Source organism: Garra rufa, chromosome 3 (assembly GCF_049309525.1).
Source record: "Garra rufa chromosome 3, GarRuf1.0, whole genome shotgun sequence".
In the NCBI taxonomy this organism is placed as follows: Eukaryota; Metazoa; Chordata; class Actinopteri; order Cypriniformes; family Cyprinidae; genus Garra; species Garra rufa.
The window spans coordinates 33,366,237-33,389,529 of NC_133363.1; the positions used below are offsets into that span (position 1 = coordinate 33,366,237).

The following is a 23,293-nucleotide window of genomic DNA, read 5'->3' on the forward strand; positions in this document are numbered from 1 at the left end:
CTTGTTGTTTTTTTTAATAAAAATCTGTATTTTTGGCAAATTTAGCAATAAAAAATAAATGTGATGTTTATCTAAATTAATTTATTAATATGGCTGAATTTGATTATTTAAAGTCAGCCGCAAAGACATTGGTTCATAAATTAGGATTTAACATTTAACATTTTTGATTTTGTGTGTTATTTTAGTTTGTGTCATATTTCGAGTTTGCATTTAACTTTGAGAAACAATGACTCATGTTCACATTTAATCTAGAACTACCTCTCAACATAGGGACAGGACAGCTGTCAGTCAGTAAATGGGAAAACAAAGTAACTGGTGTTACTTATTTGGAAAAGTAACTCAGTTATTTTCTCCGAAATTAAAAAGTAATGCGTTACTTTACTAGTTACTTAAAAAAAGTAATCTGATTATGTAACTTGCATTACTTGTAATGTGTTACCCCCAACAATGGTCGTACTGTCTAGGTGTCTACTAGCCTTAAATATCTAACTGATCATGATATATGTGCAGTTTATTTATTTGTTTATTCATTTAATAGACCCCACAAAAATGAATTCACAGTTCACTTGCAGCAACACTGATGAACACAATGCTGAATGGTTGTTAAGTACTTCTCTATAGCCTCATTGAGCACTGTTGGATTGAATGGGACTAGTAAAGCTTCTCCAGTAGGATACCTCTCCAAATGGGATCCTGTTTTTTCATCATGAAAGGCTTGAAACATAATCCCTATGACCTTTCACGTGCTGCTTTAACTGATCGTCATGCTCATGGATTTCTAGATAGTCAAGGCCTTTGTCATATTCAAAAAAAATGATTGTCACTCAAATGACCCTCAGAATGACTCAAATAGCCTGTATCTGTTTTCCAAGGGGTGAATCTCACAAATACGGAGGGTTAATGATTACACTGGGTCATGTAGTAAACTATCTGTTTCCTAGGTTAATGGTTGACCTACAACTTGCGCACTTTGAAATATGTTATGCAAACAAAATCACGCAGATTATAGATTTCTTCAAGCAAAGTTCAAGGCGTCTGCAGTGCAGCTTGTCTGACTGTGTTACCTGAATGATCCACAGCTGTGTTTTTGTTTTTTGTTTGGTGATAGTTGTTCATGAGTCCTTTGTTTTTCCTAAACAGTTAAACTGCCTGCTGTTCTTCAGAAAAATCCTTCAGGTCCCACAAATTATTTGGTTTTTCAGCATTTTTGTGTATTTGAACCCTTTTTCAACAATGACTTTAAGGATAACTTGACCCATATGCAATTACTACAGAAGGTTCAAATGCTCACAGTTGCTCCTGAAGGAAACACAATCCATTAGGAGCCAGGGGTGTAAACTTTTGAACAATAGATGTGTAGATTTGTCTTATTTTGCCTAAATATCATATTTTTTTATTTAGTACTCCCCTTCAGAATCTACAAAAGATACTTACATTACACTTAAATCTACCCTGATCCTCAAAGTTTTCTCCCCCCGGCTCTTAATGCGTTGTTTTCCCTTCTGAAGCATCAGTGAGCGTTTGAACCTTTTGTAATAGTTGCATATGAGTCTCTCAGTTGTCCTCAGTCTGAAAAGATGGATCTCAGAATCATAGAGTCATTGTTGGAAAAGGTTCAAATACACAAAAATGTTGGAAAACCAAAGAATTTGTGGGACCTGAAGGATTTTTCTGAAGAACAGCGGGCAGTTTAACTGTTCAGGACAAATAAGGGACTCATGAACAAATATCACAAAAAAAACACTGCTGTGGATCATTCAGGTAACAACACAGTATTAAGAAACAGGAGTATGCAAACTTTTGAACAGGGTCATTTTATAAATTCAAACAATTTGTAAATGCCTTTTATGTGAAATATCTTATTCAGGTCAGTACTAAATAAAAAAAAAAATAACATGCATTTCATATGATCCCTCTTACTTTGGCAAAATAAATTAACATTATGCACATTCTGCAAGGTGTGTGTAAACTTTTGACTTTAATGGTCACAAAGTAAGTTTTAAACCAAATGTAGTACCTGCTAGATTCATTTATGCTCTTGTCATTCCAAACCTGTATGACGTTCTTCTTCTGAAGAAAACATGAGAACATTTTGAAGAAGAATAAAAACCAAACACTTTAGTGACTGTAGACTTCCACTGTGTGGACTACAAACATTTGTTTTGAGACAATCTTTTCTTAAAATAGCATCTTTTACGTTTCACAGGGGAACGAAACAGGTTTGGAATGACACGAGTGTGAGTAAATGATGACAGAATATTTGTTTTTGGGTAAACAATTTCTTTGCAAATATTAGTTATAACCCCATGAATCACAATAATGACACGCGATTACAATTATACTATGCTTTTCCTTTATGTTCCTGCTTATCATTGTTAGTCACTGATTGAAATCCAGAACTATTGTAAGCATAATAACACAAGCCACACTACAGTCAAAAGTGGTGTAACCCGCCTAAGGTGTGACTCCTTCCCCGTGTAGAAATGGAGAGGGCTCCACCCCAATGCTATCAACCCCACCCCACCAAAGCAGCCAGCTACAGGTAGGTGGGAGCTGAAGAACGCATACAGGTGAAATGTTGCTCGACGGGTCTGATGGGAAACAAAGCTTACGTAGCCAGCACAGATACTGAAGACTGACAGCTCGCTCTCTCTCTCTCTCACTCTCTCTCTCTCACAGTCAGGAGGAGTCTATATGGGACGCTGTCACTCTGGAGTTGTCTGCACACTGGAGGGCTGTGTTTCTACTGACCTCTGCACATTGGAATACTGAGTCTCTTTTTTTCCCTCTCGTTCTCTCTCTGGTCTCATCCGGGGGAAGGAATTCTGGCAGAGCTGTTGAAGGGAACTTTTTTTCATTCTTCCCCTCTTTCTCACACACACACACACACACACACGCACTACGTTTCCCCTCCTTTGGTGTGTAGCCTGCAGTAGTGGGCGCAGACATTGATAGTGTTTGTGTGGATGTGTGGCGTGGACGGTGAATAGGAGACATGCTGAAAAATGGCATGGCTGGTGCCATCAGCACCACAACCACTACTGAGATACAAGACCTCAATGAGGTAGGAAACACTCACTCATGTTTTCTTGCTCTTTTAAACTTTGTTTCCCTGTGAATATCTGACTGTAGCTGATTGTCAGTGAATGTCTGACTGTAGCTGATTGTGAGTGAAGTGTTTGTTTGGTTACGTTTGGTTCAGTTTCTGTCCTCTGTGTCTCTCGGCTGTCACTCATGCACTGGACTGTGCCCTAATGGCTCGTCCATATCCAGGCTAATCGTGCGCTTTTGACGTGTGCGAGGCAGCATTGTGTTGTTCAGAGAAGGGCCTGTAATAAGAGCCACTGTCCTGGGAGGCAGGGCCCTGTCATGTTTATTTTATCAGGGCCTGGCGCTCAGCCGCTGTTGCTGCGGTCAGCTGCCATTCAGAGACATTCTCACAGCTAATCAACTGACACCCTCTCAGATGGCGCTAACTGGCGGAGAGGGCATCAAACCACTGAGAACCACATTTTTTGACTGTTTTAGATATTGATTTGAATTGAATAAATTGTCATGTCTGAAGTGGTTAATCATCGAAGCGTTAACGGACAGTCGTATTTTAATACAATTTTGTTATTCTTTCACTCTCAGTGCTATAAATCACTTGGAGTGTTTTTTTTTTTCTTTTCATACGTGACATTTCTCGTAAAAGATAAGCATTATCTTTGACTGGACTTTAAGTTTTTGTTTCGGTTTCTGTGAAATTGCTTCCATTTCATCTTGAGATAGCAATCATCAAATTATCTGCCTAATTAAACTAAGATTGTGGCTAATCGTTGTTTGTTTGTTTATCTGTTCACTTTTTGCATCCTGCTGTGTGTGACGTTCAACAGAGAAGAATCAGGCGTCTCCGATTAACCCTCCGGCCTGAGGACAGTTCAAAAACTCAGAATGAATCTGTCAACTCCGTAAGTATCATTTAAGCATCTTTTAATAAACTTTTTGTGGCCAGACAGATAGGCGCTAGCCATCTCTTTATGTCATTATAACAAACTTCCTCTTTTCACTGACTTCACTCAGTCCTCAATCTGTTGGGTAGCAACACAAATAACATGACGACCTGATAAGAGGATAAGCTCAACAAGATAATATAAATGACTGAATGTTTTTAGATTATGACACATCAGATAGAGATGCTTTCGATCAAAGGTTTTTAGCTTGGGATCTTTGGTCCCTGAAAGCACTCCATAGGGTCAGTTAAAGAATTTGTACTGTTTTGGATTAAATAAATGCAGCCTTGATCAGCATAAATGTGAAAAACATGAAAAAAATCTTACTGGCTGCAAACTTTTGTGGATATTTACAGTCGAAGTCAAAAGTTTACATACACCTGGCAGAATTTGCTAAATGTTAATTAATTTAACAAAATAAGAAGAAACACACAAAATGCATGTTATTTTTTAGTTAGTACTGACCTGAATACGATATTTCACATAAAAGACATTTACATATAGCCCACAATAGAAATGAATAGTTCAATTTATAAAAACTTACCCCGTTCAAAAGTTTACATACACTTGATTCTTAATACTGTGTTGTTAACTGAATGATCCACAGCTGTATTTTTTTTTTTTTTGTTTGTTTAGTGAAAGTTGTTCATGAGTCCCTTGTTTGTCCTGAACAGTTAAACTGCCAGCTGTTCTTCAGAAAAATCCTTTAGGTCCCACAAATTCTTTGGTTTTTCTGCATTATTGTTTATTTGAACCCTTTCCAACAATGACTGTATGATTTTGAGGTCTATCTGTTCACACTGAGGACAACTAAAGGACTCATATGCAACTATTACAGAAGGTTACAGAAAAAGAGCCGGGGGGTGAACACTTTTGAACAGAATGAATTTATACTGCCCTTCAGAAGCTACAGAAAATATTTACATGAAGACAAAATAATTAAAATTTACCCTGATCTTTAAATTCTTAAATTATTAATGCATTGTGTTTCCTTCTGAAGCATCAGTGAGCATTTTAACCTTCTGTAATAGTTGCATATGAGCCCCTCAGCTATCCTCAGTGTGAAAAGATGAATCTGGCATTTTTGCCTTTATTTTGATAGGACAGTGTAGATGAGACAGGAAGCAGTGAGAGAGAGAGTTGTGTGGGATTGGGAAAGGTCCTCGAGCCAAGATTCGATGTTGGGACGCCTGTAGTGCAACCTTTAGCCTTACTTTATAAGGATGTAAAAGATAGAATTTCAGAAAGAGGAAATTTTCAACTTGTTTTGTCTGTAAATGTTGGGTCAGTGTTTCATAGAGATAAATCAGAGATTATGTTCTTCCTTTTGCTCTGTCACTTGGTTTGTGCGTCATACATCCAAACTGCCCAGCATGTATCATGCCACACACCTTTACTGATAAAAACATGCAGATATGCATGCATTCTTGGAACTAGCATGCAAAGATTTTATAGTTAAATGTCACTTTACTTACTAAGCCAATATGTTTAGAAACAAGTTAGGCTTCATTCAGATAAATATCCTTGAGCTGTCCCCAAAGTTCGGAGTCACATGAAACAAAGCTCGTGAAATTGAGTCACCTATTTACCAAGGGAGGTAAAGTTAATTTTAAGCTTGCTTACATATACAATTTAAGTCTGTGTGACAAATTAATTTGTGTATTTGACAGTAGCTAAGCTTTCACACAGCAGTGTCCTGAGAAAGAAGTCAAAAGAGGTGTGTCTGCATGTACATGAGAGTTTTGATTGTACCTTGTCCTGGAACTTGCACCCTGCAGCTCTTAATCCTTGAAGTTGAACTGATATCCGCCCTGTTTGGTCTCTGATAGGAGCTGCTTTGGGAACATCAGGCTCTTTCATAACCCAGATACTAAAGAGAGGTAAAAATCCAGGAGCTCTGCCAACATTAAACTGTTGATTGCCTTATCAGTGTCTGTCTCATGGGAAGGGCCAGCTGTGGCTATTTTGCAGTGTGCAGTGTCAATACATGAAACCCAGACCTGCTTGATGAGCTGCCAAAGGCCAGTTCAATCTGGAATTTGGCGATTGGGAATTTCAAGTAAGAGGAGAGATTTTCCCACACAGATTCAAGTTGGTCACACAAATTTGCCACACTGGGCTTGAAAGTGACCTCTATGTGTGTGGTACTTCATACATTGCTACATTATTGGCAGTGGACTATGGACCTTTTCACAATTTGCTAATGTGACTGCACCTTTAGCAAAAGATATGAGCTTCAGTGGAGCTTTCACTAGCTATGTTTCCATCCAAATTTGCAAATTTTACTTGGGCACAAAACTGGAATATCACATAAAACATTTCAGATGCTGTGCAACGAGATAGGTCCGCTGGTTAGTCAAGTTATCTCATCCTATCGTGCAGAGTCGCATGTTTTTTATGTGCATGCAGGAATTTATTCGGCAAACTCTTTTTTTATCTCCCATTATTCACATTAACTCTTTTTCGCACAATTTTGGCGTTTCCATCACTCGTTTCTAATGCAAAATCCAAAATGTGCATAAAAACAGGGTGATGGAAACATACAGTGCAGGTCAAAAGGTTTATATACACTTACAAATGTTAATTATTTTACCAAAATAAGATGGATCATACAAAATTCAAAAATATTTTTTTATTTAGTATTGACCTGAGTAAGATATTTCGGTAACACTTTACATTAAGGTTCATTAGTTAAACGTTAGTTAATGTACTAACTAACATGAACTAACCATGAGCAATACATTTGTTACTGTATTTAGTAATCTTTATTAACATTAGTTAACGAAAATACAGCTGTTCATTGTTTGTTCATGTTAGTTCACACTGCATTAACTAATGTTAACAAGATTTTAATAATGTATTAGTAAATGTTGAAATTAACATTTAAAAAGATTAATAAATGCTGTATAAGTGCAGTTCATAATTAGTTCATGTTAACTAATGTGGTTAACTAATGTTAGCTAAAGAACCTTATTATAAGTGTTACCGATATTTCACATAAAAGACGTTTAATATAGTCCACAAGAGTGAATAATAGTTAAATTTATAAAAATTACCCTGTTCAAAAGTTTACAGACACTTGATTTTTAATACTGTGTTATTACCTGGATGATCCGAGTTTTTTTGGTTTGTTTGTTTAGTGATAGTTGTTCAAGAGTCAATTTTTTTTTGTCCTAAACAGCCCGCTGTTCTTTAGGTCTTCAGGTCCCACAATTTCTGTGTTTTTTCAGCATTTTTGTTTATTTGAACTCTTTCCAACAATGACTGTGTGATTTTGAGATCAATCTTTTCACAACTGAGGGACTCATATGCAACTATTACAGAAGGTTCAAACGTTCACTGATGCTTCAGAATGCAAAAAGTTGCATTAAGAGCCGGGGGCTTTTGAACAGAACAGAAGATGTGTAAATTTTTCTTACTTTGCTAGAATATCATATTTATTTTTCCATTTAGTATTGCCCTTCAGAGGCTACATGAGATACATGTTTTCTAGAAGACAAAATAAATCTACCCTGATCGTCAGATTTAAAAAGTTTAATGCATCGTGTTTCCTTAAGTAAGCATCAGTGAGCGTTTGAATCTTCTGTAATAGTTGCATATGAGTGCCTCAGTTGTCCTCAGTGTGAAAAGATGGATCTCAAAACCATACAGTCATTGTTGGAAAGGGTTCAAATACACAAAGATGCTGAAAAACCAAAGGATTTTTCTAAAGAACAGCAGGCAGTTTAACTGTTCAGGACAAACAAGGGACTCAAGATCCCTTATTTTGGTAAAATAATTAAGATTTTGCAGATTCTGCAAGGTGTATGTAAACATCTGACCTCAAATGTTGCTACTGTCAACAATTTGAGAATATAACTCTTTTTTTGCCTATGTTAATTATTTGGCTATGCATTAGAAAACCTTCCAGGTATAGATGTCTAGTATATGGGTGATGTCAGGTATACATGGGTATTTTGCATTGAGTTTGAATATAGAGGCTTTTTATATTTAGTCCTTTGCATTGTAATTAGTGGCGTAATTATACAAAAGTGAAACCAGGTCAGAGGAAGACAAAATGAGAAGAGGAAAAAGGACAGTCTGGATGGTTAAGTGCGAAGACTAGAGAATATTTCATTTAACAGAGATATTCTGTTACTGCCATAACAAAGAACCAAGACAAGAAACCACTGCAAAATTAAGATGGGTGTGTGTGTGTGTAATCCTATCCTCCATGGGATACTAGTCTACTTGTGGCTTGAATTGCCCGAGTTACACCTGTTGGATTACAAGAAGCCTGAAATTCACATTGATCCATGGCAAGTTTTTCTCATAAAGGCATGCAGCTAAACAACGACGTAACTGGTCTCAGCAAAGCTGGAGTGGGTAGCTGTATCAACACCACCCACTGCATGCAAACAAGTATAGTGTTCTGTAAAACACAGATGCTAGACTTGAGTTTACACCCTCCAGCACATCTACAACAACAATAGAGCTTATTGAATAGTGTTTGATTCAATCAGTAAGGTTACGTGAGCAAGGTAGAATATGAAACAGGGAAAACGCATGCTTTTATTACTTGGTCTAAGATGACAGATATATAGTGCTATGGAAGTATATTAATATTGTGCACATAAATATTGTCAGAATGAGCATGAAAGTTTAATGCAACTGAACTTTGTTAGAGTTGTCTGTCATTGGTTATATGCACTTTTGGTAGAAGTACATAGTGTGCAGACAAAAAAAGTTCATGTTGTTTACAACAGTAGCTGTATCTCCTAGCATAAGAATGGTGCTTAGTAAATATGTTTAAATAATTATTTAATTAAATTATTAATTTAAAGATATAGTTCACCTCATATTTAAAGTTAGTCCTCTTTTACTCACCTTCATGTTGATTCAAATCTCTAAGACCTTTGTTCATCTTCGAAACACAAATGAAGAAGTCTTTATTTTATGATGTCTTTATGAATTTTATGATGCCTTTACAATTTTATAATTTTTAAAGCGTCAGCATTTTAACATAATAGAATTTCACTTAATTGGACTGAATTCTTTTAGGTTTCACTAAACATATTCGTAACACCTTAGTATAGGGATTATAAGCATGTCTATTATTAACATATTGGCTGTTTATAAGTACTTATAAAGTACATATTCTGCATGACCATATTCTACATCCCTAATCCTACCCAATACGTAAAACTATTAAAAATAACTATTAATAAATAGCAAATTAGGAGTTTACTACATTTATAAGGTTTGTTAATGGCGAGAATTGGACTTTAAAATTAAGTGTGACCAAAATAACGTTTTATGGTTTTGGAGCAAGAAGAGTGTGAGTAATTGATGAAATATCGTTTTTGGGTAAACTATCCCTTTAATATTTTATTATTATGATGTAACCATTTTTTAAAAGCAATAATGCTGCACTGTAATATAAGGATGGCCACCCCAGAAGGTTAATCCCTCTGTTAGATTTAATAGGCCAAATTAAATCCCCAAAATGATTCACAAACATTTCTACACATAACTCATATCACTACGCAGAAGGCCAAACTTGGAGGACCTGTTTTCCCCTGTTTGACTGCCTCAAATGTAGTCTCATGGGCTTTTGTTTTTTTGTGGATTATCTGTCAAGTTCAGTGAAGTCCAGTGTAGAAGGCCATGAACAACACTGGCATCATTGTTCTGTCTTCTCTCCACCCACTCCCACACATTGCTCCCCTTCAGTCAGAATCAGAGGGAAACATTAATCGTGTTTTCACAACATCTCATTCTATATTCTAATGAAGAGTTATTTTCACATTTGCCCTTAAGTTTGAGACGGAATTCATTCTTTGTCAGTGAGGGAGTTGAAGGTCTGTGCTTTATTTTGGAGAGGAGCTCTGAGGAGGTGTGGTCTTGACATGAATGAGATTACAGTTCTGAGAAACTATGTCCTGAGAAGAGAAACGGGGAATACCACACCCTGAGACTGTGATCACAGCTGGACTTCATCAGTGTTGTTTCACCTCAGTTTGATATGAAAATAGCCTACATGTAAGAGATGGAATATGGTTTCTCATAAACAGGAAAGCTTTTTAGAAGTAGGATTTGAAGTGATGCATAAAGACGTCTGGCAAGGGCAGAACCTCTGATAATTCCTTCACCTCAACAATCTGTGAACTTAACATTGGTTTTCTAAGTGTCAACCCAAGCATTAACATGTCTGAAAAAATTGATAAGACCTATGAACATAAAATATGTTATATCACAGGGTGAGAAACTGGTCAATGGTGCCTGGAAAAAGAAAAATGGGCTCATGCAGAGAGAAAGACCTCCTGGGAGAGAATCAACTCAACTGGAAGACAAGGTATGTCAGCTTCTGAGAACACAGACAAACCCAAATTACTATTACCCATTATTATTTTCTTTAAATACATTTGAAAATATGTTAAAATAGAAAACTGTATATTTCACAATATTAGCTTTTTTTTTTTTTAAAATGCAGCCTTGGCTAGCATTAGCATGGAAGCCTGCTTCCGCCACTAATTCTGAGAAATTAAGTTAGAATTGTGAGATATAAGCTTGCAGTTTTTGAGAAAAAGTCAGAATTTAACTTTATAACTCGCAATTGCGAGATACAAATTCACATCTGCAAGAAACAATGTCAGAATTGTGATTTTTTTTTTCTTCTGGCAATTCTGACTATTTCTTGCAATTGTACGTTTATATATATCTCGCAATTCTGACTTGAGTCACAATTTTGAGTATATATATCTTACAATTTTGAGAAAAAAGTAAGTATTGTAAGCTATAAACATGCAATTGTGAGTTATCTTCTCGCATTTCTGATAAAAAAGTCAGAATTGCGAGATGTGAATTTGAGTTTTTATCTTGCAATTCTGACTTTATTTCTGGCAATTCTGTAAAAAAAAAGTCAGAATTGCGACTTTCTTACAATTTTGACTTTTACTTCACAATAGCAAGTTTATATCATGCAATTCTTTGCAACTTTTTTCTCGCAATTGAGACTTTATCTTTAAATTCTGACTTTTTTGTCAGAATTGCATGTTTATTTCTCAGAAGTGCGAGTTTATTGCTCTCTCTTTTTTCAGTGGTGGAAGTTCACAATTGTGAGGATAAAGTCGGAAGTATGAGCTATAAACATACAATTGCGAGGTATCGCATTTCTGATTAAAAAAAGTCAGAATTGTGAGAAAGTTGGAATTGTAAGATACAAATTCGCATTTGCGAGTTTTTGTCTTGCAATTCTGATTTTTATTTCTTGCAGTTGTAAGTTTAAATCAGGCAATTGCGAGAAAAGTCAGTATTGCGAGATGTGAATTTGAGTTTTTATCTTGCAATTCTGACTTTATTTCTTGACATTCTGTAAAAAAAAAGTCAGAATTGCGACTTTTTGTCTTACAATTCTGACTTTTTCCTCACAATTGCACGTTTTTATGACGCAATTCAGACTTTTTACTCGCAATTGTGACTTTTTATTTTGCAATTCAGAATTGCAAGTTTATTACTCAGAAGTGCAAGTTTATTTCTCTTTTTTTTTATTTTTTTATTCAGTGGCAGAAATGGGCTTCCATACTTTGGAGACTTCTTTCAAAAACATAAAAAAATCTTACTGACCTAAACTTGTGAATAATAGTAGATACAGTATTTTTCCACTGGATCCATTATGTAGTCTTGTACTTTTGGAGAATAAAGGACTACCTATGTTTTAGTATACGTTTAAATGGTTTTGTGTCACCCGGTAATATTATCTGAGTCTTTTTATCTCTGATGGAGTTTAAAACACCAGGTGCTAGTTTCCCAAAAGATATTTGAGTTCAGTGCGTTATTGTTTGCAAAGCAAGCATGAGCTGAAGAGTATCTGTACAGTATGGCTTTAGGGCTGTCTTTGCACAGTAAAATGCTTGTTCACTTATTAAACATATCACAAAAGAGTTTTCTTAAGCCATGCAAAACATGAAATATGACTCCTTTAGACACTAAATCCTAGAGACATAAGTGACCCTGTGCACAAAGCTCCCAGAAACCTGCAGCAGAATCAGAATAAATTATAAGGCCATTGATCCACATCACTGTGCCCTTGACCAAGATCTTCTCACCTGTAGTTGCTCCTCGGGTTTGCTATTATAGCACCTTTCCACTTCACTTACCTTTCCCCTTGGCGTAGTCAAGAAAGAAATATTTTCTCTATGTACTTTCACTGTAAAATGTTAACACAACATCATTTCAGGTTTCATTTTGTATATTCATGGTGAACCTGTAGTTATGAAAGAATTTTTATTTTTTTAATTCTTTCCGACTGGCATGCAGAAATACGACACCCTCGCTGACTATTCTGACTGTCTGCATCCCAGCCTCTTGTTGTGAACACTCAGCAGCAATGCTTAAAATACCAGAGCATGTGGCTTGCAAATATCAGTCTCACTCTTATTTATCAAGCAGGATGTTTCAATAGGCGTACACACACTCAGACACACAGCGGTGACATTGGTCTTCACAGCTGTAAACACAACAGTGTCACACTCTCCTTTTAAACACATTCACAAGCTGAAATCTGAGCCCTGTGTTCCTATTCCCCCAGCACCCCATGACCAATGGCATCGGTCGGGAACAGCCTGCTCAGCACGGGCCCAGAGTTTATGGCGTGGTGCAGAGCACAGGCACCAGTCACCAACAGGAAGTGATTGCACGCGAGTGGTCTGTCAATCACCTGAGGGATGAGATGAGGTACATCAGAGAGGTAAGCGCAGACTTTTCTTTTGGTATCTAGCTAACTGTAATTTGCCACTAGAGGACTAGTTGTTGCTTAACTAATTAGCTATACTTGACGCTGTTCAAGAAGCAGACAACTTAAAACCATACTTCTTTTCTCAAAGGTGCGTGACTCTTTGGAAAAAGTCAGAGAGCGGATGTATGGCCAGTTTGGAGGGATGCAGCAGTCGGTGCAAAAATTAACTCAGGAATTAAAGGTGAGCAAAAACACAGCATGACTGATGTTTAAGGTTGGAATAGTGTACTAATCATCCCGACCATCTTGTTGGGGTTTATTCTGCTGTAATGAAAGGCAGGCATTGTAAATCACACAGCTATTCATCAAAATTACATACAATTAAGGTCAAAAGTTTAGATACACCTTGCAGAATCTGTTTTAGCAAAATAAGAGGGATCATACAAAATGCATGTTATTTTTTATTTAGTACTTACCTGAATGATATTTCACATAAAAGATGTTTACATATAATCAAATAACAGTTTAATTTATAAAAAATAACCCTGTTCAAAAGTTATACATATGCATATGCAAATACATATGCTTGATTCTTAATACTGTGTTGTTACCTGGTGATAATTCTTCATGAGTCCCTTGTTTGTCCTGAACATTTAAACTGCCTGCTGTTCTTCAGAAAAATCCTTCAGGTTCCACAAATTCTTTATGAATTCATATAAACTCATATGCAACGATTGCGGAAGGTTCAAACACAAAGCATAAAGAGCTGGGGGGTGAAAACTTTTTGAATTTGTCGATGAGGGTAAATGTAAGTTATTTTGTCTTCTGAGAAACATATAAGTATCATCTGTAGCTTCTGAAGGGGCAGTACTACATGAAAAGATCATGATATTTAGGCAAAATAAGAATGTACACATCTTCATTCTGTTCAAAAGTTTACACCCCTGGCTCCTAATGCATGGTTTTTCCTTCTGGAGCATCATTGAGCGTTTGAACCTTCTGTAATAGTTGAATATTTTGATTCCCTGAGCCCCTCAGTTGTCCTCAGTGTGAAAAGATGGATCTTAAAATCATACAGTTATTATTGGAAAGAGTTCAAATATGCAAAAATGCTGAAAAGCCAAAGAATTTGTTGGACCTGAAGGATTTTTCTTAAAAACAGTGGGGAGTTTAAATGTTCAGTGTATGTAAACTTTTGAACAGGATAATTTTTTTATAAATTTAGCTATTATTTTCTCTTGTGGACTATATGTCTAAATGTCTTTTATGTGATATAAATAAATGAAAAATAAATAAAACGAATTCTTCAAAATAATAATTTACTACTAATAATTAAAAAAAATATTTAGAATTATGAATGAAGTAGTTTTATTTAATTTCAATGTACAACACATTTGGATCAGCAATAAGATGAACTCTGCAACAATATTACAGAAATATTAATACTGAAGTGTTTTGAGTTATCTATACAACTTTTGCACTTATTAATTTGGCCTGATTTGAAGTCTGGAGGAGTCAACGGTAGTTGCCGAAAGTCAGAGCTATTCTGCAAATTTTGGTAAATCAGAGTTGACAGATTGCACAGAAAATCACATATGATGGTCACATTCGTAGCTCTATGATCTTCTATGACCAGTTGGAGAATATCATATATGTTCAATATTTTGAGGCTATTTTAGAACACATTGTTTTCATTTGTCATGCTCCTAGTAACAAGGCACACGTTTGTATGAAAAGAAAGAACGCAAGTCCATGAAGCAATACAAGATACATGAAATCAGGGCCTTTTTTCAGTTACCTGGTTGTTGCAGTTAACTAATCAGTATTCCATAGAGCTGTGTAATAATACCTCACAATATTATCTACCACAAAGGCTCAGCTCATCAGACTTCATTAAAAATGCATTTTATAGTGGTATGACAAGTTCTCAATGTGCTGACTGTGTTTGTCCCAGGCAGCCAACTCTCATAAGCGTTACCTTGAGTCAGAGGTGAAGACGAGGACGGCAGCCATGGACAGCTTTGACCAGATGAACAACTCCCTCATATCAGCAAACATTGATCTACAGGTACACGATCAATGTGGTCACTGCCAACTGCCAACTCTTGACATTGTTTTTGTAGTCAGCATGCTTTAGACTGGTCAACATTTAAGTGTCACGAGTGAAAGCATAAACTGCCTGCATAAACATTTAAGTTTTTAGAAACTACTTTATATTTGTTAATATGATAGATATAATGCTTATGTGCTGTTGCTGTTGCTGTTGTTGATGTTGATGTCTGTTTTAGAAATCATTGCTGGAAAGCTGTCACAACCGAGTGGGGAACAGAGATGAGATGAGAACTCTGCGCAGCTCGTTGGAGAAGACAGAAGAGAAACTCAAGGAAACGGAAAGACAACTAGCAGCAGCACAAGCTGAAAACCGCTCTCTCAAAAATCAGGTACACACATAACAACTATTACACAGCACTGGTATTATCATGCAGACCCTTCATGTTACAGGCATTGTAAAAAAGTATTGTATATACAGTTTTTCAACCAGACTACGCTATTAATAATAAAGGTTCTTTATTGGTATCTCTGGTTCCACAAAGAGACATTAACGTTGATGGAGCCTTTCCATTGCACAAAAAGGCAGAAATGGTGCTTTAGATTATTAAATTGTTCTTTACACTAAGAAAAATGGGTTCTTGAAAAATGGTCACTGACAGGGTCTTTGGGGAACACAAAATGGTTATTCTACACTGTAAAAAAAGGCTTACCTTATTTAGTATTTTTTTCTTGTTTCTAGTCAAAATATCTAAAAATAATTAAATTAAGATGCATTTACTAGATAAGCAAAATGACATAAAATGTTTAGTCTTGTTTTAAGCTAAATGCACTTAATTTCGTTTTGTCCCCCTGGAAACAAGTAAAATTATCTACCAGTGGGGTAAGTAAAATATTCTTAAAACAGTGGGGTACTGGCAGATAATTTAGCTTCTTTTAAGCAAAATTAATTTAGTCACTTAATTTCGTTTTTTCCCCTGAGACAAGATTAAATATCTTATGTACTTTTGCTTATCTAGTAAACGCATCTTAATTTAAGAATTTTCTTAGATATTTTGACTAGAAACAAGACAAAAATACTAAGTAAGATAAGCCTCTTTTTTTTGCAGTGTATGGCATCACTGTAGAAAAATTATTCCTTTGAAACCTTAATTTTTAGAAGTGTACTGTACCCGGAATATGTGTACTTTAATGTTTATAGTAGTTAAGTAGTACATAAAAAGTTAAAAATTAATTTGTCATACTCTATAGGACTATTTACGTGAACTTTACTGCTGAAGATAAATAATACACACAAGTTTGATCAGTAAGATTTTTAATGTTTTTTTTTTTTTTTTTAAGAGTTTATGCTCATCAAGACTGCATTTATTTTTGATTAAAAATACAGAAAAAAATAGTCATATTATGGAATATTATTTCAGTGTAAAATAACTGTAAATATATTTTAAAATGTAATTTATTCCTGTGATGCAAAGCTGAATTTCCAGCATCATTACTGCAGTCTGCAGTGTCACATGATCCTTCAGAAATCATTCTATTATGCTTATAATTTATTGATTTACTTTCAGTGTGGAAAACAGTTGTGCTGCTTATTATTTTGTTGGAACTTGGAACCTGTGATACTTTTTCAGGATTCTTTAATGAATAAAACATTTAAAAGAACAGCATTTATTTTAAATGCTAAAAAAGAAGTATTTTATAACAATATAAACTACCATTGAGTTGTTATTCTTTTGAAAGAAATGAATACTTTTATTTACCAAGGATGTGTTAAATTGATAAAAATGGATAACAAAGAGTAATATAGCTAGAAAACATTTCTATTTTGACTAAAAGCTGTTCTTTTTAACTTTTTATTCATCAATGAATCACAGGTTCCAAAAAATACAAAGCAGGACATTGATCAAAGTAATAAATCAGTATATTAGAATGGTTCTGAAGGATCATGTGACACTGAAGACTGGAGTAATGACAGATGAAAATTCAGCTTTGCATCACATGAATAAGATATATTTATAAATATATATTAAAATAGAAAACCTTTATTTTAAACTGTAATAATATGTGACCCTGGACCACAAAACCAGTCATAAGGTTAAATTTTACAAAACTGAGATGTATACATCATATGAAAGCTCAATAAATAAGCTTTCTATTGATATATGGTTTGTTAGGATAGGACAATATTTGGCCGAGATGCATCTATTTGAAAATCTGGAATCTAAGAGTGCAAAAAAATCAAAATACTGAAAATCACCTTTAAAGTTGTCCAAATTAAGTTCTTAATAATGCATATTACTAATCAAAAATTACATTTTGATAGGTTTACAGTAGGAATTTTACAAAAAATCTTAATGGAACATGATCTTTACTTAATTTCCTAATGATTTTTGACATAAAAGAAAAATCTATAATTTTGACCCAAGCAATGTATTTTTGGCTATTGCTACAAATATACCCCAGCGACTTAAGACTGGTTTTGTGGTCCAGGGTCACATATATGTATATATACTGATTTTTCCTGTATTTTTGATCAAGTAAATGCGGCCTTGATGAGCATAAGAGAATTCTTTAAAAAAACATTACAAATTTTACTTATCCCAAACTTTTGAATGGAAGTTTTTTTTTTTTTTTATATATTCGTTTTTTTGTGTTATTAAATACACATACTTTAAAATAGTTATGTTACCAGAACAATAATTTGATTGAAAAGGTAGTTGTCATTTTCACAATGTCAATTTTGCTAAAACCTGATGCTTTTGTTTTCCAGCATGAATTGAGATCTAAAGTTAAAAATGTCACTTTTTTTTGCATAAATAGCATGGTTATTAACTTTTTGTATGTAGGTGGAGACTTCTCAGGAGGCCAAGACTCAAGCACTGAAAGAGTTGAGTGCTAAGCTACAGAGGGAATATGAGGAACAGCTGCAGGAACAGCAGAGGAAGTACACAGAGGAGATAGAGGCTCTGCAGGTACAGATATTACCAAACAGACACTCACAATGCCTTACTGTCCAACTAGTTCACTAAGAACTGCACTGCATGGTAATGTGATAAATGCCTTCGTTTTAATGCGTGCGACTTTTGAAAGATTGTAACTCCTACAGACACATTGTAAAAACTACATTTATATTATACTTCACAAGCAGGGCGTAAGGATTCCAGTCTCATAACAGGAAACATCTGTAGCTATTCACCAGGGAAGAGAGAAAAATGTTGAGAGAAAAACTTTACTTTTTCTACGTAAAGCTGCCACCTAGTGGTACTAATGAAGATTTCAGAGAGAACAATGACCAAAACAAATGAATGACTGTAGTTCTGAAACTCTATGTCTGCAGGCACAGCTTGACGACTACATAAGGAGGCTTGAGGAGGCAGAGAGGAACGTTCAGATAGCTGAGGCAAAGATCGCTGAAAGGGACCAAAGAATAACAGAGGTGGAGAGGCTACTAAGCTGTATGGCTCAGGTAAATAATATTAGTTGGCTCAGCCTTTGCCTGTTACCCCTGAAGGAAACTTTTTATACAACACTTCTCTCTTTATAACAGGAGAAGGGTGACCTGATTAAAAAGCTTTGTGAATGTGAACAACGCTTGCGTGGTTTGGACGAAACTGACCATGCAGACAAAGCCGTGGCCAAACAGTAAGACATTTATTGGAAAACTACACTATAATAAGTTTGCAGCTGAAACCAGTGGAGATGATTCTTTAATTTGAGTTTTAGTGGACAGCTAAAGAACTATAATAACCAGATACCATAACTGTAATACAGTATAGTAATAGTTAAATAAGGGCTAAGAAAAATAGTATAGAGATTTGACAGAGAAAGAAACATCACAAAACACACTGTATAAAAGGCAAAATGTGATATTTATTATTCTTTATAATATTCTTTAAGGTTCATCTTAAAGGATTAGTTCACTTCCAGAATGGAAATTCCCTGATAATTTACCTCACCCCTATGTCATTCAAGATATTCATGTCTTTCTTTCTTCGGTTGAAAATAAATTAAGGTTTTTTAAGAAAACATTCAGGAATGTTTCTCCATATAGTGGACTTCAGTGGTGGCCAACGGGTTGAAGATCAAAATTGCAGTTTCAAAACCCTTATTCCTTGGCTAGGATTGTGTAGAGCCTAGATTGTGTAAATCCTAGAATGTTTTCCCTCAGAAAACTTAATTTCTTTTTGACTGAAAAAAGAAAGACATGACTACTTAGATGACATGGGACTGAGTAATAATAATCCTAAATTATTAGGATTTTTTTCCTGGAAGTGAACTAATCATTTAAATGTAAAGTTGTTTCAATGTTTTTAATGTTATGTAATTGTTAATAAATGATAAATAAAAAAATGTTATAATTACTAATTATAATTACTAATTTTAATCTAAAAAATTACAATTACTAATTATAGGAAGAAAAAGAATAATACTAAAATACAAAAATTAATAATCAGTATTAGTATCAGTAATACAGGCCTTCATTTATATTATTTAGTGTAATAAAAAAATGGTTTTAAAATACTGTCTTTGTTGTTTCTACATTATTTTGGAGATTGGGTATGAAAAAATATTTAGGTTTACCATTGTTCCTGTTAGTAATGATTAATCATGATTTTAGGTTTGTTTTTCCCCTCTTAAAAATGTTTTAATTTTGTCCCCTCAGAGAAAAAAGCTCCCAGTAGTACTTATGCTATAATTGTATTTTAGTGTTTTATTGCATATATTGTATCTTTCCTAAGCAACATGTTCTTTCTAAGGTCCGAGCAGCTGAAAGCGGAAGCAACAGAGCTGAGAGAGCGAATAAAGCATCTCAACGACATGGTGTTCTCTCAACAGAGGAAGGTCAAGTCCATGATAGAGGAGGTGAGGATTTACAGAGACTGTTCATTTTGTTAATGAAGAGAATACCATGTACACAAAATACACCAAAACCAAAATGTACTTTCATGAAGTCATGACATGATTATTGTAATTTAAAGGGATAGTTTACCCAAAAATTAAACTTCTGTCATTAATTACCCACCCTCATGGCGTTCGAAACCCGTAAGACCTTTGTGCATCAAAGACTAAAGGTAAAGAGAAGAAACTGTTATTTGTGCACAAAAAGTATTGTTGTAGCTTCATTAAATTAAGGTTGAACCACTGATGTCACATGGACTAGTTTAACAATGTCCTTACTGCACTCCTTGGCCTTGAACGTGGTAGCTGTGTTGCTGTCTATATAGGGTCAGAAAGCTCTCGGATTTAATCAAAAATACATTAATTTGTGTTCTGAAGATGAACGAAGGTATTACAGGTTTGGAATGACATAGGGGTCAGTAATTATTGACAGAATTTTCATTTTTGGGTGAACTATCCCTTTAATCCTTCTAATTCTAAACAATCAATTCTGCAGGTTGAAACATTGAGAGCAAAAGTTGCACAGAAGGATATGTTCATTTCTGAGCTGCTGGACAGGATTGCCATTGTGGAGTGTGAGGTAAGAACAACTGTTTCCATGTAGCAAGATGTGATTTTTTGCATGCCTTCATCTTTACCAATCTAGAAAGCCACAGATTGGTTGGAATAAGCACGCTGGATGCGGATGTTCCTGAATCAATTGCTATTCTGTCAGCTGGGCTCTTCGAGTCCCTTTGGTTGTCATTCAGATTTTTCACACACCTAAACCGAATCCGTCTTTGTCCAGTGTCCTCTTTATATGTCTGTGAAATGAATTCTCTACTTGATTTCCCATGCCTATGGTCTGACTCTGTCCTTTGCTTTTGCTTCTTTTCCTAGAATAATGAGTTAGAAGACAAGTTGAAGTATTTTATGTCTATACAGAAAGCATCTCAGGCTAAAGTAGTCACCAGGGACATCGGAGTTGGCTGTGACCTTCCCATTAGGTAATGAGTGCAAGATCACCTTGCCATATGAAATTTAAAACTGCTTTCGAGGCCATGCCTTTACCCACATGGTCTCCTGTGTTCATAGATCTGAGGAGCCGCCGTACGCCGCACCTGTCCAGCCCAGCCCTATCCCATCAACCCCAAGATCCCCTAGCAGACTGAACTATAGTCTTCTTAAATACAGTCCTGGTCAGTACAGCACAATGTTGCGCTCCAGTGTACTGAATACACAAGAAACTACAACCAGTACCACACAAACTGCACCTGTATCTTCAAGCTATGTTCAGACCAGCCGTGAAGATGGGGACTCCAAATCTCCAGCAGCCTCAGAACTGTCCTCTACCACCACTCCTAGAGCCAGAACCAGCCCGTCACAGATCTACACTCCTTTTATGAAGCTGATGGAGATGAGCTCTAAAATGAGCATTGAGTGAATGACGTTTTCCTGAAATGGCAGTGGCAGAAGCTTGTGAAACATAAAGTATTGTTGTTTATGTAACATTACAGTATATGTAAATAACCTACTGATCTGTGAATAACTTATTTTAGTAGTATATATTGATGCACTCTATTTTGCTTTGTTTACCAAAAACCTAGTGATTTTATCTGATAGCTTTCTATATTTTACTATTATCTATTTATATTTCCCATTTCTGAGACCATATTTCCATGTTCTGAGACCATAGATTATTTTCTAAAGTGTATTACACCAAATATTATTTTGTCATATAAAGAACTTAATAGGCTCTATATATGAGGGTTGTTGTTGTTGTTGTTTTTTTCAGAAAAGGAATTATGGTAGCTGTAACTGTGATCAAAGCTCAGTACTTGTGTTGTTGTTGTTTTTGCTTCTATGTGTATTCATGTGTATAAATGTTTATTTTTATTTGTACTAAGAGAGTTGTTGACATTAGTGGTCTTATACTCTCTCTTGCACTTTTCCCCTTGGAGTTACTGATGCAAAGACTCCAGGGGGTGTTTCATAAAACAAGCTTGCCAAATAAGACAGGCTTATTTCAGTTAGTCTGACTTATTTTGAGCCAAATTAGTTCAGACTAACTGAAATAAGCCTGGCTTATTTGGTAAACTTGTTTTATGAAACACCTCCCAGTTTACCTGATTTTTAAGACACAAAACATTCAGAATTCCAGTTAAGAAAGATATTGGTAAAGCCCCATTGTTCTAGACCAGAGTGCATTACCCATGCACATAGTGAAGACTTCTGCGAGGAAGCAGTGGATTGTTCGCAGCGTTAATGCACTTTTTTTTTTTTTTTTTGCCAAAATCACATCATCTTTTATGATGACTGCAAATTAAGGTTTATAAACTACATTTGGTATTAATATTTTTCACTCACTGAGCACTGTATTTACAAATAACTGGGTATGTTGTTCAATAAAATACAATGTCCAAACCGACAACTTGTGAGATAAACGGTAAAACTGTTTTCACTACAAAGATAAGCATTAAAATAACTTGGTAAGACACACCAGTTTGCAATATCAAGCAGCAAAAAGAGCTGCTTTGTACAGCTAAAATAGCTGTATGCAGATGAAACTGGAAGCTTGATACATTAAATGTACTAACCTGGAAAAAAAAAAAAAAAAGCTAATACCAGCATAGGCTGGTTGGCTGGTCTTAGCTGGTCTCCCAGCTTAAGTGACCAAAACCCATCTAAAACCAGCCTGCTGACCAGCTGCGACCAGTTAAAACCAATTTACAAATGGCAGCGCCCGTTCTTACGTAAATTTCGTGGTGCTGGAGGCAGTGTTGAGTAAACACACTGAATATGGAGCTCTATGGGAAAACATGCTCTATTCCATCAATCAGCAGGTGGGTGGACATATAGAGTGGGTGCTGCTCAGTGTGTATGAAACTTCATTGTCACTAGTAACACGAATGTCATTTTTGTTCAATGAAGACTGACATAAAAAAATATATCAATACTTTAATGTAAGATGTATTTTGTAAGATGCTCGGGTATATACTTATTATTTTCTATTTTTAGATCTGAACCAGTCAATATTAGGCCTATTAAAAAAACGGTTGTGCTTATCCCACTGGAAGAGTCCGCATGCACCGCCCAAACTCACAGCAACCGTGGACGTTTGTTGTTATGACAACCTAACATTACGGAAGAACTCCACTAGCGCGTCATCGGTGAGCGGTTTTGTTTATAAAGTTTATAATATATTGTTATCTATTCAGATCGCTGTTGTGTTAAAATAGGAATATATATTAAGTATTCACAAAAATATCTCATTGGCCACCTAAATCATCAGATTTCAACCTTTCTATTACCTTTTTTTTTTTGTATGGAGGTCAAGAGGTCCGAATCGGTCCTGAAGGTCCCCGAAAAAGTCCTGAAACTAAAGCAAAATGTACTTGCTGCTAGATTTTTATTCATTTTTTGTTGATATTGTGAATGTGGAGATGCCATGGTGTATCACTTATTGTATATATAACATGATATTGTTTGATTACACCAGTACACCATTTTTGTTTATCTAATATCAACAATATCATGGTATTATGGGACATAATATGTGACCCTGGACAACAAAACCATTCATAAGGTTTTTTTTTTTTTAATTTGAAAAACTTTCCATTATTGTATGGTTTGTTAGGATAGGACAATATTTGGCCGA

At 35.4% G+C, this 23,293-nt stretch overlaps 1 protein-coding gene across 2 annotated transcripts; it reads left to right on the top strand.

The window, feature by feature from the left end:
* Positions 1–2,627: 2,627 nt before the first annotated feature.
* myzap (myocardial zonula adherens protein) lies at positions 2,628–22,066 on the top strand. 2 transcript variants are annotated; one of them, XM_073836976.1, is made up of 14 exons: positions 2,628–3,064; positions 3,876–3,950; positions 10,231–10,326; positions 12,562–12,720; positions 12,857–12,949; positions 14,663–14,776; positions 14,997–15,149; positions 17,604–17,729; positions 18,095–18,223; positions 18,305–18,399; positions 19,515–19,620; positions 20,153–20,236; positions 20,581–20,642; positions 20,731–22,066. In XM_073836976.1, the coding sequence occupies exons 1-14, from the start codon at positions 2,996–2,998 to the stop codon at positions 21,077–21,079; spliced, it is 1,710 nt and encodes a 569-aa protein (XP_073693077.1). In that variant the 5' UTR covers positions 2,628–2,995; the 3' UTR covers positions 21,080–22,066. The 2 variants fall into 2 exon arrangements, with proteins under 2 accessions (XP_073693077.1, XP_073693075.1); XM_073836974.1 differs by having other exon boundaries at positions 2,629–3,064; positions 20,536–20,642.
* Positions 22,067–23,293: the final 1,227 nt, after the last annotated feature.

Bases quoted from the DNA above. Each gene is read 5' to 3' on its own strand.
- myzap (XM_073836974.1), top strand. From the start codon at position 2,996: ATGCTGAAAAATGGCATGGCTGGTGCCATCAGCACCACAACCACTACT. The intron at 10,327-12,561 runs GTATGTCAGCTT...CTATTCCCCCAG, and splicing joins CAACTCAACTGGAAGACAAG to CACCCCATGACCAATGGCAT. The intron at 14,777-14,996 runs GTACACGATCAA...TGTCTGTTTTAG, and splicing joins CAGCAAACATTGATCTACAG to AAATCATTGCTGGAAAGCTG.